Source organism: Aspergillus eucalypticola, assembly GCF_003184535.1.
Source record: "Aspergillus eucalypticola CBS 122712 chromosome Unknown BO83scaffold_4, whole genome shotgun sequence".
Lineage (NCBI taxonomy): Eukaryota > Fungi > Ascomycota > Eurotiomycetes > Eurotiales > Aspergillaceae > Aspergillus > Aspergillus eucalypticola.
In genome coordinates this window covers 46,581-60,745 of record NW_020290278.1, presented here as the reverse complement: position 1 = coordinate 60,745, position 14,165 = coordinate 46,581, and the positions used below count along the sequence as shown (strand labels likewise).

The window sequence follows — 14,165 nt, the reverse complement described above, 5'->3', positions numbered from 1 at the left end:
GTCGGGAGGCTAGAGGTACTAAAGCTGCTCGGTTATTGAGAGAAAGGGTTATTGTGCTGGTATGACCTAGTTCCTTTCCCCTTTTTATTGTTCCCCGGATTTCTGGACCGGGATCCGTTCTCTGAGTAAATAAATGAACTTACCACCGCTGAAGACGGCATTCTACCCATGAAAGTATATCGGACAGTATGTCTTCGTTATTGAATCTGATGCAGTAGTAAGTGCTTTTTGAATTTAGAAAATAGTTGTCTTGTCTATGTTGTATTCTATCTATCATATCTGAAACCCGAACCCAAGCTGTAGGGGGGAGAGTCTCAATCCATCGCTCTTCATTTTTGGTTGGCTAGCATGTCTTCATGGTCGTCTTGCGTCTGGCGGGGCTGCAGGTGAAGACCTCAGTGGCGAGGCCCATGGTGGCCGGGTCTATTCACCCAATACTCCGGATGGGTTGGTGGTAGCTGTGGTTGTTGTCGCGGCGAGGAGGATTGACCCGGGTGTGTCAGCTGCATTTGGTTGGTCATCGCCTGTACGACTTCATAAGAGGGTGGATTGGTGGTCGGAATCCCCGGACTGTAAGCGACTCTCTGTTGAGGCAAGGCTACAGGAGAGGGAGCCAAAGACCCATGGAGAGCTGCATTATGGAGAGGGGGGTGTTGCCGAACAGGACTGGCAGGAGGCACATAATATTCTGGCCTAGTTATATACATCGGCCTGGCCCTAGGAGGCGGTGGCATTGCACCACCTACATACGGTGAAGCTGACATCATGATCGCAGGGGATGGCGTATCTGCTGACATGATCGGTGTGGGGGACATGGACATAATCGCGTATGGATGAGCTGGAACGTAAGGCTGTGCTCGCGCTCTTCTAGGCCTGCTAGGTGCAGCCTGCTCTTGGCGTTGCACCTGGGGTTGTACCTGGGGTTGTCTCTGGGGTTGTACCTGGGGTTGCGCCTGGGGTTGCGTACCTCGGACTAGCATGTCTCGAAGATCTGAATTGGCACATTTAAAGCGTCTCATACTTTCAGGCAGTAAAGGTATCCAAGGATATTGGTTCTGCTGCCGAGGTGGTAGTTCGGGCGGGGCCCAACCAGGACTTTGCTGGAGGAAAAGCTCACCCTGGGAGGCAGACTCTAGCATGCCGCTAACTGCACTCACAGCTACTTGGAGCTCGCCAATACTCGGGTTCATAACCCGCTCGTAGAAGAGCAAGGGGATCTGCTGATTCCTCCAAAAATGCTCAGGCACTTGGTCCGGGCGGGTTTCTGCCATGGGAAGTCCAAGTATGGCTCCGTCGTGCAAATGGCTTTCATACGAACACAGGTTCGTGCAGCGCACCCCACGTTCGGCACCAGTCCACAAGAGGCACAATAAACCTGGTGCTGGTGAGTATATCCCTCCTATCCAGCGGTATGTGACTCTCTGCCCCTCACCAGCATCATCATGATATGATAGGGTAATGTCCTTTGTATGCGACCGTATAGACACATTAGGACCGAGTTCCACTACCGGGCGCATGGGGACGTTATTGAATCGTCTCTCATAGTTAACCGAGTGGTTACATTCGATGCAGGTTCTCTGGCGCTGAGGGTCAAATACCCGAGATAGCACTTCCTCCATACTTACGCCGTTCCGATCAGTCTCGAGCACAGGCGGTGCCAGAGTGGTCAAGCGGGTGCCATCCACAGTGGTTTTGCTATCCCTGGATGACCCACACTCACAGTGCGCAGTAGTCTCTTCATTGTATGAGTACGCGAACTGGTCAAAACTACGCGTAAAAGTGCGCCAGACGGTTCGCATATCCTGAGTAGGCCCCGTGCCCAGTTGAGCATTTTCTGGGAGCAACTTAGCATAGCATTCGACTAGCCCAAGACTCACTTCTCTATCGAGAAAATCCCATTGAGCATCGGTCGCTTCAATGAAGGCTCGCTCAGTAGCTGTGAAGCGATTCTGCCAGCCCGGCTGCTTGCGGTCGATGTTGGTGGACCCGGCATCTAGCAGTCGGCCTGCGATGATAGCACAGCCAATCGCACTTTCGCTGCAGTTCGTGCTAACAGGGCCTCGGCCTCTATAAGACCTGGTATACCGGGGGCGTTGCGGGTTGTCTGAGAAGTGCAGCTCTACCTCAGCTGTTACTGGGTGTAAGCTGTACTGGACATTGTTCATGGTATTTAAGGTGGCGGTCAGCCATTGTCGTGGCATGTCCAACGGGGCAGCAGTCTGATGGCGTTCAAGCTCGTGATAAGCGAATTTCATGACAGCACGTTGCACTGCCTCAGTAACTAACTGAGCATGCTGGGTAGGTAGTGGTTCTGCTCTCCGGAACTGCTGGGATGTAGAAGTTGTGGTGTTAGGGTCACTGACACCTTCGGTGTTCTGTCCACTTGGTCTCCGGCTCTCTGAGAAGCTTTCTCTATGCTGCGTAGCAGGGCTTTCCACTTTTGTAGTATGAGTTGGTGTTCTGCCACCCGAGGAACATTCTTCCATAGGATCCCCGTCATCACGGTCAGAGGTTTCCTCCTCTTCGAGTTCGGTCATTTCATCCTCGACTTCCTGGTCCTCAGGACTGGTTGAAGGGACCCACTCTGTATGTTCGGAATCTTCCGAGCTGTCAGTACTACTTTCAATGTGTTCGCTTTGTTCTTCTTCAGTTTGGTCCCCTTCTGGTGTCGCAAGTTCCAGAAGCTCTTCGTCGAGCCTACCAATACCAAATAGTTGTTTCTCCATAACCTTCACATACTCCTCCGGTAGATCACCTGAAGTCCTAACAGATCCACGGGTCCGTGAGTTTGATGCTTGCAAAACCCTTGGGGGATCAGGAGAACGCCTACTTATGGGTAGGTAATTGTTCAACCCCTGAACACACCCCTGTCTCAGCAATCGAGGGCCGGCGTCCCTTTCCCAGTTGAAGAGTTCTTCTACTGACTTGGGCTGGTGATATTCAGCTTGATTCCAGATGATTTTCACCAGGATAGCCACTTTTGCCCGCCTTGGCTGAAGGGAAGAATGAGAATCAGTGTTATACTTATAACCCCAGCCATGAAAATCCAGCAGCTTGTCGTATACGCCCCTGCCCCCGTTGAGCAGAATATCGGTCAACGTCTTGATGCGTTTCCCGCATAGTTGGTCTGTCTCGGCAGGCTCTTCGAGTTGGTCAACATCGAAGAGCGGATGTCTACACTCGACATATTCAATAGGCTGCGAGGCTGACTCCATTTTGCTTATTGCTGCGAGGACCGTAAGTTCTTTTGCAGAGAGAATTTTTTTTAATGTGAATGAAGACCGGTTACTTGGCTTTGGAAGGAACACAAGGCAGATCAGCTGCTTTCGAGGTGCTAGAAAATGTGAAGAGAGCGATCAATCTGCTTCATACTTATACCCCAGGGAGATCTCATGTTACACAGTGATGAAGGCTCAGATATACTGAGATTCACTGCAATATCCGTTTATTGGGGTGTATTTGCAAGGAGAGAACACTTTAGTTAGGCAAATTGTCAGGTACAGAGTGCAATTTGACGGATTTGGCTGGTATATTCCTTGCAACCAGCCGACGAGAATGTAGGAGAAATCATTCTCAATAGGTGTTTCAGTATAAAGATATGGTCTGTGAGGCATATTCCAAACACACTGGTGATCATATCACGGAAATATTTGCTAACGAGGCACTTAAAAAGCTGAAGATGAGGTGAATCCCGTCGTACCGCGATGTTCTATATCATACATGGCCTCAGGCATAAATCAAATACTACACGGCTGGCATACACGGAATACCGTACCAAAACAACCAGATCACGTGCATAAGACAGTCAAGTGATAATATACCCTATTCCGGTATAGCCCGAAGCACAAGCGAGCCCTGAATCCCACCATACCCGAATAGGCTAGAGCCCAGCTTACCCGATCCCACAACGGGCGAGAGCAAAGTTGGAAGAAGCACTCGCAAGCCCGCCTCGATTTCACCTCCTTCTCATCCCTCTCGCCTGTCGACAATCAATCGCGGTCCTTCGCGCCATCGCCCATCATGTGTACGTGAAAGACCCTGAAATCGAATATTCAACCCTGCATCTTTGATTTCCGTCGCTGTTCGTTTTTTTGCCGGTCATTTTGGGAGGAAATATTCATAAATCGCTGGGGGTTTTTGGAGGAAATTATCATCGCGGATACAGACGGGCAGGAAACAGCGGCGACGGAATCATTGAATTTTTTACTTGCTCCATCATCATCATCATGGCAACAACCGATTTTGCAAGACAGAAAGGCTGACTGCGGTTTCTTCGGGAATTTTTTAGCGCTCGTGTCCGGCGAGAAGACGAACTTCCAGTACATTCTGCGTCTGCTCAACACCAATGTTGACGGCAAGCAGAAGATCATGTACGCCTTGACCCAGATCAAGGGTGTTGGTCGCCGTTACTCCAACTTGGTCTGCAAGAAGGCCGACGTTGACCTCAGCAAGCGGTACGTTTACACTATTACCACACTACATATCTCGATGGATTCGAAATAGGAAGGAGAGGAGTTGGTCGCATGGATGCAACAAGAGGCGGAAATAACAAGCACAAGAGGAGAAGTGGTGAAAGACCAGGGGATACAGAACAGCCAAGTTGACTTTGATATTCTTTACAGCGCTGGTGAACTCACCACCGAAGAGCTCGAGCGTATCGTCACCATCCTCCAGGCCCCCACCCAGTACAAGATCCCCACCTGGTTCCTCAACAGACAGCGCGACATCACCGATGGCAAGGACTCCCAGGTCGTCTCCAACTCCCTCGACAGCAAGCTCCGTGAGGATCTCGAGCGCCTGAAGAAGATCCGCTCCCACCGTGGTCTCCGTCACTACTGGGGTCTCCGTGTCCGCGGTCAGCACACCAAGACCACCGGTCGTCGTGGACGCACCGTCGGTGTCAGCAAGAAGAAGAACTAAAAAAACAATCATCGGGGTCATATCATCTGCGTTTGTTTCTTCGTACTTGCTGGAGTGGATCGTGGGAAGGATGGATTCCTTTTGTGTATGTTGGTGTGGATTTTTTTTAACGAAATCTTCCCTGGGACCGGGAACAATATTAGAAAATGCCGTGTCCGAAATGAAAAGAATCATACCAATATGAATGAATACCAAATCATCCTTTCCTCACATTTCCTTTGTCTGCTGTTTTACGATTTACGAATGTACGGGTCATTCGGTGGCGAATTATGAGTAGGCTCTTATGGCTCGGTTTCTATGGGAGTGGTCTACCTTCTTACTATCGACTGAGACGTCCATACGCCTAGCTGTCGACTCTAAATCAATTTCGTGTTCTACACTACGTACAGACGGTATGGTACTAATCAAATGCGTGTAAATGCGATCGATTCAATCTCGTACGAAGTACAAATGCATAATGCACTATAGTGACAAACTCATAGATACCATGCAACATAAGGCTCGGGATTAGTGGGCATTGACAAGCAACCTCAAACTATCATTAAGAAACATATCTGCAGTGTCACCGAAATGACCAGAAAGTCTATATGCGGTGATAGCACGTCTTTAGAACCATTCACCTCCCAACCAGCGGTTGAAGAACTCGAGACTCGACTCGGGTTGGTCCATCGGGACCATGTGGCCACCACCATAGAGACGCATGAAGGTGAAGTTGCCATGGGACTTGACCTGGCCGATCTTCTTGCCCTTGTGCTCATTCTCAACCACGACCAAGTCCTCCAGCTCAGCGGAGGCATATTCAGCCTGTCCGGGCCACTCAAGGGCTTCAGTCCAGGCCTTGTTGCCCAGCCAGTTGCAGATGAAATCGGCGTCACCAGCGTAGATCAGGACAGGGATCTGCTCCAGGAGTCCCGGAACGAGACGGTGGTAGGGCTTCATCCAGTCACCGTGGAAGAGGAAGTTGCGGTTGATGTCAAAGTTGCACGAGTCGTAGCCGTTGACCTCAGCGCCAACAGCCTCAATGACCTCGGGCTTGTTCAGGTAGTCGCTGACATAGCCCATGGCCGAGTAGCAAAGGTTGGAGCTATCCTCGCACTTACCACGAACATCGTAGACGTTCTGTCCGGTGCGCTGGTAAGGGGCAAGGAGGGCGTTGTTACAGTAGATGGAGGCCGGGACACAAACCCAAGCGCTCTCGGAACTGTAGCAAGACTCAATCATAGACTGGCAGCGAGGAAGGGCGTTGTCCATGGCTTGGCAGGAGCCCTCGTCCAAGACAGCTGGGTAGCCGCCGTCACCACAAGCCATGGGACGGTAGTACTCGTACTGGGTGAGTCCGTCGGTGAGACCGTTGCCAATGAGAACGGACTGCAGGTTGATGTTGCGCTTCTTGTGAGACAGAATCTCCGAAGCGAAGACGGGGATATAGTGACCAGCATAGGATTCACCGGCAATGTGGAAGTCCTGCTTGGCATACTCGGGGAATTGTTTGAAGAAGAGGGTAAGCAAGGCATAGACATCCTTGCCAGCAGCAACCGTGTCACTGACAGCAGAGTTGCTGTAGGAGTAACCGACATTGACAGGCTGGTCAAGGAAGATCACAGACGCGTTGGAGTTCCAAGCGTAGTCATTGTAGACCGGCTGGATCTTCTTGTTGATGCTGCTAGGGCCGAGCTCCATGAAAAGACCGGTGAGGGAAGAGCATCCAGGGCCACCATTCAGCCACAGAACAACAGGGTCGTTCTCGGGGTCATTGCGAGACTCAAAGAACCCTACAGTGCGTTAGATATGAAGAGCATATAAAAGGCGTAGTCTTGAACCGAGGTGGACTTACAGTAGAACAGGTGCTTGTCGTTCTCGTTGTCATCGAGATAACCGGTGTACTGCTTTACACCGGGGTCGATGCCAAGAGAGCTAGGATCGGTCTTCTTGACCCTGAGATCATAGGCTTCCAGCTTGCCATCGACCTCACGCTCCTTCTCACCGTTCTCACCAGTGACCCAGACGCTCTGGACGTCGGAGCCGCGGACGATGTGGTCCCAGTGGTGGTCGGGGCGGCGGTTGTGCTTCTTGGGGAGGGAGAAGAGAGGGTTCTGATCCATGCTCTCCGGGAAGAAACTAGCAACCTCATCCCAGAGCTTACGAGCCTCATCAGAGAGAGACTTCAGCTCCTCCTGGAATGCGTGCAGCGGCTTGGAGAACCCATCGGCACTGTGATCCGCAGGGACCTCGGCCGCATGGTCGGCACCGTGCTTGGCACCGTTACCTCCAAGGACCTGCTGGAAGGGAGGGACGGCCGCAGTGGCCGCTCCAACCAGCATAGCAGCTGGAAGAACTCTCATTGTGCTGAAACCCAAATGGGGTCGGTATGAAAACGAGATGACAATGGGATGAGTAGGTAGAGGATGGGTACCTTGCGGTCTGGAAGGTACGGTACCTGGGCAGGGAGCTTATCAGCACGGGTTATCAAGGGAGGTGGTCAGAGGGCATAGGAGTGCACTTACGGACACAAAAGTATCAAGTTAGAAAAAGCAAGTAGCTCAGCAAATACCAGCTACTGGGTGAACAATGGAAACCCAGAAGAGGATGGAGAGGAAGGAAGGAGAGAGGAGAGAAGAGGAGGTGTACTGGATGGGCTGCAGGCAGGCGATGACGCCTCGATAGCAGGGCCGGAAGGCAGCCAATTACAGGCCGGTGCCTTCCCTTTGCAGAAAGTCACGCGCTGAGTCATGAAGCTGAGTCAGCGCATGGCACGGGACCAGCGTCATTGCGGTTTCCTCCAATCACAGGCCCGTCGGGTGACTGCCTTGGGCTATCAACAGCATTTTTTTCAGCGCATTCAAAACATAATCTCCTCACTGACGCAACTGAAGATCGATCAACTCCAAAATACACCTTGGTTGAGTCCGTCTATACACAAGAGCCTCTTGCTTTGTCGCAGAGGCATCCAGCAACATGCCCATCAACCAACCATCAAATCAGATCAAATTTACCAATGTATCAGTCGTCAGGCTAAAAAAGGGTACGTACTGTTATACATGTGTGACCCTTCATTTGCGATCGTCTTGCGTGGCATGTCTATCAGTTATGTGGGGAGATGATGCGCAAATTCAGGCGTAGAAAAGGAAAACTTCCTGCGAAACTTCCAATCGGCCCCGCAACCCCGCTAACCGTTCAACAAACAGGTAAAAAGCGCTTCGAGCTCGCCTGCTACAAGAACAAACTCCTCGAATATCGCTCCGGTGCAGAGAAGGATCTCGACAATGTTCTCCAAGTTCCCACGATCTTCCTGTCCGTTTCTAAAGCGCAAACAGCCCCATCCGCCGAGTTAACAAAGGCCTTCGGCGCCGACACACCTGCAGATGAGATCCGACAAGAAATCCTACGAAAGGGTGAAGTGCAGGTTGGCGAGCGCGAGCGGAAGGAAATCATCGAACGAGTGGAGAAGGAAGTGTTGGATATTGTATCAGGACGGCTGGTTGATCCTACGACGAAACGAGTCTATACCCCCGGAATGATCTCAAAAGCCTTAGACCAGCTGAGCTCGGCTAGTGGTCAACAATCGCAAACACCCGGCAATGGTGAGACGGATGGGGACAACAGCGAGGAGAGCCGCCCGCGGAAACCGCTCTGGACGGGTGTGACTGCCAACAAGTCCGCGAAGAGTCAAGCGCTTGAGGCCATGAAGGCGCTTATTGCATGGCAGCCTATTCCTGTGATGCGGGCGCGGATGCGTCTCCGCGTTACCTGTCCTGTGTCATTGTTGAAGCAAAGTGTCAAGGGTGGTGCGGCCGGCGGTGCTGGCGCGGGTGGTAAGGAGAAGGAGGCGCCATCCAAGGGCGGCTCCAAGTCCAACAAGAAGGGTGGAAAGGGGTCCAAGAAGGCCCGTCAGCAGGAATCCGAGGATGAGGCGGGCGGTTCTGACGCAGAGTCTGCACCTGCCAAGGGCCCGAGCAATGTCAAGGATAAGATCCTGAGCTACATCGAATCTATCGAGGCTCAGGAGGTCGTCGGCGGAGACGAGTGGGAAGTCATTGGCTTTGCGGAGCCGGGAGCTTTCAAGGGACTGAATGAGTTCGTGGGTAACGAGACCCGGGGCAGAGGACGCGTGGAGGTGCTGGATATGACGGTGACCCATGAAGAGTAAGCTCGGCCGGGAATGCATCTGGCGCAACCATGTACAGCCTGCTATGATTGATGACTAGGAAGGATACCAAAATCATGCCATAAATATGACCATACTACAAGACTAGATCCAAATATTTCATGTTAAAGATATTATATCTTCAAGGGTTATAGTAAAGCCAAGGGTCATTATAAAGGTCCTTCGCACTTGATCGACGCTCCGGTTCCCACTGGAGCATTCTACGAACGAATTCAATAAACAAGCGCTTATCCTCTCCACATAGAAATGGAATCATACTGGAGAAATTGAATTCCTCCGAGGGAACCAACTCAGGGAATTTGAATGCCCCTATAGATGTCCAACAATTAGTGTTTGCGGCCCATCGCAATCAAGTATGACGTACCTTGAGGCGAGAACAAATCGCTGCGTATATGCGGATCACACTTGTTCAAAAATTGTGAAGGAGGAGGCCCCAACAGCCTAATCATCTGGGCGATGTGCGCCTCCCGTGAATATCCCCTTCGTTGGTCGCTGTCGCTATTATGGCATATTCCATCAAATAGCGTCTGATCGGCAAAAAGTTCCCAAAGCTGCATGGAGATAGCTATGAGTATACATCACGACGAAGCATTATCTTCTGACTTACCACCGTCCCTAGATTCCAAATATCAGCACTGTACGACCAACCAGCCTTCAACAGAACCTCAGGGGCGCAGAATGGTTGGGGTTGAATATCATGTTTATGCGGAGTCGATACATCCCCGAAAACAGCAGCACTGAAGTCGGAAATCTTCAGCATGCCTACTCCTTTCTGGAGTGGCCCGAAGTCGCTCCTAGATTCGAATATAGGGCGCCCATTCCGAAGCACATGCGGAGCGGGATGAACTTCCTGCTGGCGGACATAATCTTTGAGGACTGTAGCATCCTCAAACCCAACAAGAAAGTTGTCGGCCTTCAGATCTGCAGTTCAGTCAGTAGGCAAGGCGCTTGTTAGCCAAAGGACAGGGGCGATCATTTACCTGTATGTATGACATGACATTCAGAATGTAGGAAATCCAGGCCACACAGCAAAACCCTCAAGAAGGCTTTGAGAACTTGCGGAGGAACTCCATGGCTTCCAAGATGTCGTCCTAGAAGCCAGAGCGGCTCCCTTAATGGCTCAAATACCAAGCAGAGATGGTCTCCAAGGATGCCTTGTATTTGAAACGAATCTTGAACCAGTCTGACATACCCACGGCCTTCGTGCTCAGACCGCAGTCCGGAGATACGATGCGATATTTGTAGTTCATCTTCCGCGGCCTTCCTCTCCTCAGCACCAGAGTTCGTGATCTTTAACGTTACGTATCTCGTCGATTGCCAGGCCCAGCTTTACGGTATTAGGGGGGTTTGTAACACGAATCGGCATGTCTCACTGACCGGGATATATCTTTTGCCAACCAAGTAGTAGAATTAGCACCCCATCCCAGTTTAGAAATAATGCGATATTTCCCAACGGTCTCTCCAATCCGGGCTGGATAATACTTCCTAGGGTCGTAGCCCGGACTTCGCTCCTCTTCTATAGGCGAAGTCGGGAGTATGGCTGGAGAGGATGATGACATGCTGGATTTGGAGTACAGGGGACGGAGATATCTACTCAAATGCCGGGAAACCAGAGTCATCGTGTGAAATTAGGGTTAAGTAGATTAGAGCAAGAGACAGAACAGAAGGAAACATGTAGCCATCGGCCTAATGTACCGGAAGGGTAAGTACCATTTTCCGACCGCATATATGCAAACTACAAGTATGCTGAGCAAGAGTGTAGACTACTTGTAAGTATCCATCAGCTGGGCCATACCATCAATAGTTACCCAACTAGCTACATTATGGGTACAGATTGACTTCGTCAGCGCAGAAGCAAGGACCAGCAGGTAACTGAGTTGGAAGAGAGATAAGCAATCTTAGGTACATGCATATATATTTCTATCACATTTCGATAGACTTATCTTGAGATTGAGTTGTATGATTAGTTTTCGAGCTTTATTGAAGTAATACTAGTAACATTAACTTTTTATACTAGTAGTGTGATGTCTACCTAGTTAGGTATAGTAGTAAGTAGCCGTAGAGATATATACTACCATCAGAACTGCACTAGTACTTACCATCATACGACCAACTAGTAGTACTCGACAATAGTAGTAATATCCAAAGAAGTAAAACAAAGCCTCTGCACCCCAGAGGCAACTAACATTCATAATCTAGTCTAGTCCAGCGATCTGAGCAGCGATACTAATGCACGATCACCATCCACTCACCCACCCACTGCACAGATTACCATCCCTCACCCCTCCTCCCTCATCCTGCCAGCCTCCTCACCCTCACCCTCATATGCATCAAAACCAATACAAACTATACAAGTGAGAAAGTAAAAAAAAAAAAAAAAAATAATAATAACAACCAAGCAAAGTAAAAGTTACATCTACAGCTTAGTAGAAGAAGAAAAAGAAGAAGCACAACAAGAAGCAAAGCAAGCAACAGCAAAAGCCCCCCGATCCGACCATCCCGATCGGACCCGAACACAACACCCGGACGGACAACTACGGGCAGAGTACAAACAGCCCCCTCCAAGTCCCAAGTCCAAACACACTATTAACAGATCAAATCAAACTAGTGCTTTGCGGCACCGTCGATCAAACCGGTCAATTTACTCCGTAGTAAGAAAAGAAAAGTAAACCTTACTCTTAAAAAAAATAAAAAAGAAGAAGGAAAGTCAAAAGTCAAAATTCAAAGTTGGCTGAAGTATCCGACCGATGATCGCAGTCTGGAATGTCTTGGCGGAGGTAAAATAAATCATTTCCCCTGCTGTTGCTTTTGAACCCTGATTGAGTGAACTCTGATTGACTGACACAGATGCGCGTGTGGCGCGGACTAGGAGGGATGATTGACGAGGCTTATTGTCAATAGTGGCTTGATTTATGGGGGTACTTTTCTGATTACTATTGCTTATTACTTTATTGCTTTTCTGGGAGTGAGGCGAGGTGGCTCACTACTCGCTACTGTAATCTACTTCTTCCGAACACTACGCTATTTCATGGGTCTTTATTATTATTTCTTCATTGTGTTACCTTACAGTTAGGTACATTAAGTACAAGTTGGGTCAGTGGCCGGTGGGTGAATCCTCGGTGCTAGTAGTAGGCACCCACTAAGGCACCAGCACACATTACGGGTTGGGAAAACCAAGCAACTCAGTTGGATGGGTATACGCTTAAACGCAATGCACGAAGCACTCAAGCACAAAACAGACGCTTTTCGAACGTTGCTCGTTTCATGCGTGGAAGGGACCGACTCCGTCCAGGGCAGATGCAATAAATCCCAGACGCCCCTCACGCCGGAATTGCATATGTAGACTGCGTCAGCCGTCGGAAAATGGCAGCCTTGAACACGACCGGGTATTCAGTGCCGCCTTCTGCGGATCGCGGCTGGGGGGTTCGAAGAAGGTAAGATGCTCACACCTGTGTCGCATAGTAGATGTTAAAAGGAGAAAGGTGGAAATGGATGGCGGAGTCGGAAATAGAAAGGAAAGGGACCATTGTCGATAGGGTCGGTATCCCTATTGAGTTGGCATCACGTGATGTGGGAGGAAGCGAAGATCTTGCCGGAAGTCGGAGCGAATTTAAAAAAAGGTACTATGAGCAGATCTGCACGGCGTTCAACGCCCGTGTCAGCTCCTCCGGTGAGAATGGCATGTAACACCCCTTGGGCGACAAGGGGGGCGGCGAAATCGCTCGTACAGCCGGGGAAGTGTAGCGGATCGTTTCTTTCAGCTGGGCGATCGGGTCAACCTGGTCGAAGTCGGCAAACAGAGTCATCAGGGACTCGCTGTAGCTTTCAGGCTCCACGGCTGTGGATGACGACGAGCCACTCTCTCCTTGTCGGCCGCAGGCGTATTCGTCATGGTGAACCGAAGGGGAATCTGGTGATTGGTCAGATGGCTAATCGTTACACATGGCATATTTTATGATAGGTCCAGGGCTGGACAACAACCAAAAGGGCTGACGAAAGGAAGTATCCCACATACCAACTGTCACATCTACTTCGGGTCGTACTGTTCGAATCTGATCGGGGGCGAGGTCGTCGGCGGCGTCTTCTTCGTACCGCGCTCTCATGAAATCCGGTATGGACGCACAGGGGGAGAGGCTGAGATCGGGTGTACGCGGACGTTCCGCTTGGGCGTCCCCAAACGACCATGCTGCAAGTTTCCGTTGATGTTCCTTGTCGAAAGGGCCCTTGAATTTCGACCGAGGGATTTCGCCGCGTTTGTAGTATTCGATCTTGATTCCATTGCCCTTGCCCTTGGACGAGGACCCACTGCTGGACCGGCGGAACACCCTCCGCACCTTTTCTCGGAAACTCATGTTGACCGGGGTGGAAAAGCCAGGCGATATGATGGTGTATGGTGTCGATGTGTGTGTGGAAGATCGTTGTGATAGGAGGGGTTATGCGTTCAACCGTCGACTCAAGTTCCTCAATGTTGCATACCTTTCCCGGGGAGGGAATGGACGCGAGGGAGGGTGTGCAAGCACAGACGACAATCGAGTAGGTCCAGAAACCCTCGTATCATCGTTTGCCTAGACCAAGTGTGGGGTGGAGAGGAGAGGGGGTGGAGGGGAGAAGAGGGGAGAGTAGAAGAAAGGAAGAACGAAGGAAGGAAGAAAGAAAGAAGAGGGGAGAGTAGATAGTGAAGTAAGTAAGAGAGAGAGACGAGAGAGAGGAAGGAAGGGCTAGACTAAAGGGTAACTAAGGGAAGAAAGAGATATGATGGGGATTATGTCAAGGGACTAATGGAGCAGCAGTCCCAGATAGTTAGAGAGACAGCACGACTAACTGGGAGGAGTAATCGGAATCAGCGTCCATACCTATGATACAATGCGATGGGGAATTAATTACTCGTAGTTCGCAGTGGACGGGATCTGATTGGAACGAGCGGTGCGAGGCACCATGCCGTTAGTTCCATACCACCACGACGGGGCTCCATCCAACGGAGTAAACGGAGTAAACCATTCCCAGAATGCACTGGGGCAGCCATTGACTTACCGGCTGGTGACTTATCATGGCTCGCTTGACCTTACTTTTTGCTCTGCAC

At 50.5% G+C, this 14,165-nt stretch overlaps 6 protein-coding genes across 6 annotated transcripts; 2 read left to right on the top strand and 4 right to left on the bottom strand.

Moving 5' to 3' along the window:
• Positions 1–270: 270 nt before the first annotated feature.
• On the bottom strand, positions 271–3,215 carry BO83DRAFT_434398 (uncharacterized protein; the record flags this gene model as incomplete). The annotated part of the gene is made up of 2 exons (XM_025535791.1): positions 271–1,375; positions 1,433–3,215. 2 exons carry the CDS (start codon positions 3,213–3,215, stop codon positions 396–398), a joined length of 2,763 nt encoding a protein of 920 aa, XP_025391411.1. The 3' UTR covers positions 271–395.
• A 728-nt stretch (positions 3,216–3,943) lies between these two features.
• BO83DRAFT_375200 (40S ribosomal protein uS13) lies at positions 3,944–5,383 on the top strand. The gene is made up of 3 exons (XM_025530403.1): positions 3,944–4,024; positions 4,289–4,454; positions 4,623–5,383. The coding sequence occupies exons 1-3, from the start codon at positions 4,021–4,023 to the stop codon at positions 4,918–4,920; spliced, it is 468 nt and encodes a 155-aa protein (XP_025391410.1). The 5' UTR covers positions 3,944–4,020; the 3' UTR covers positions 4,921–5,383.
• A 39-nt stretch (positions 5,384–5,422) lies between these two features.
• cp3 (carboxypeptidase C PRC1) lies at positions 5,423–7,548 on the bottom strand. The gene is made up of 3 exons (XM_025529070.1): positions 7,425–7,548; positions 6,755–7,357; positions 5,423–6,692 (listed from the first exon to the last, which is right to left on the bottom strand). Exons 2-3 carry the CDS (start codon positions 7,260–7,262, stop codon positions 5,527–5,529), a joined length of 1,674 nt encoding a protein of 557 aa, XP_025391409.1. The 5' UTR covers positions 7,263–7,357; positions 7,425–7,548; the 3' UTR covers positions 5,423–5,526.
• Positions 7,549–7,753: 205 nt separating this feature from the next.
• On the top strand, positions 7,754–9,158 carry BO83DRAFT_375198 (guanine nucleotide exchange factor SDO1). Its single transcript, XM_025530402.1, has 2 exons — positions 7,754–7,942; positions 8,106–9,158. Exons 1-2 carry the CDS (start codon positions 7,876–7,878, stop codon positions 9,065–9,067), a joined length of 1,029 nt encoding a protein of 342 aa, XP_025391408.1. The 5' UTR covers positions 7,754–7,875; the 3' UTR covers positions 9,068–9,158.
• Positions 9,159–9,206: 48 nt separating this feature from the next.
• BO83DRAFT_414298 (kinase domain protein) lies at positions 9,207–10,704 on the bottom strand (the record flags this gene model as incomplete). The annotated part of the gene is made up of 5 exons (XM_025534554.1): positions 9,207–9,394; positions 9,450–9,636; positions 9,693–10,006; positions 10,066–10,412; positions 10,463–10,704. The coding sequence occupies 5 exons, from the start codon at positions 10,702–10,704 to the stop codon at positions 9,207–9,209; spliced, it is 1,278 nt and encodes a 425-aa protein (XP_025391407.1).
• Positions 10,705–12,708: 2,004 nt separating this feature from the next.
• BO83DRAFT_305993 (uncharacterized protein) lies at positions 12,709–13,437 on the bottom strand (the record flags this gene model as incomplete). Its single annotated transcript, XM_025527282.1, has 2 exons — positions 12,709–12,995; positions 13,101–13,437. 2 exons carry the CDS (start codon positions 13,435–13,437, stop codon positions 12,709–12,711), a joined length of 624 nt encoding a protein of 207 aa, XP_025391406.1.
• Between the last annotated feature and the right edge of the window lie 728 nt (positions 13,438–14,165).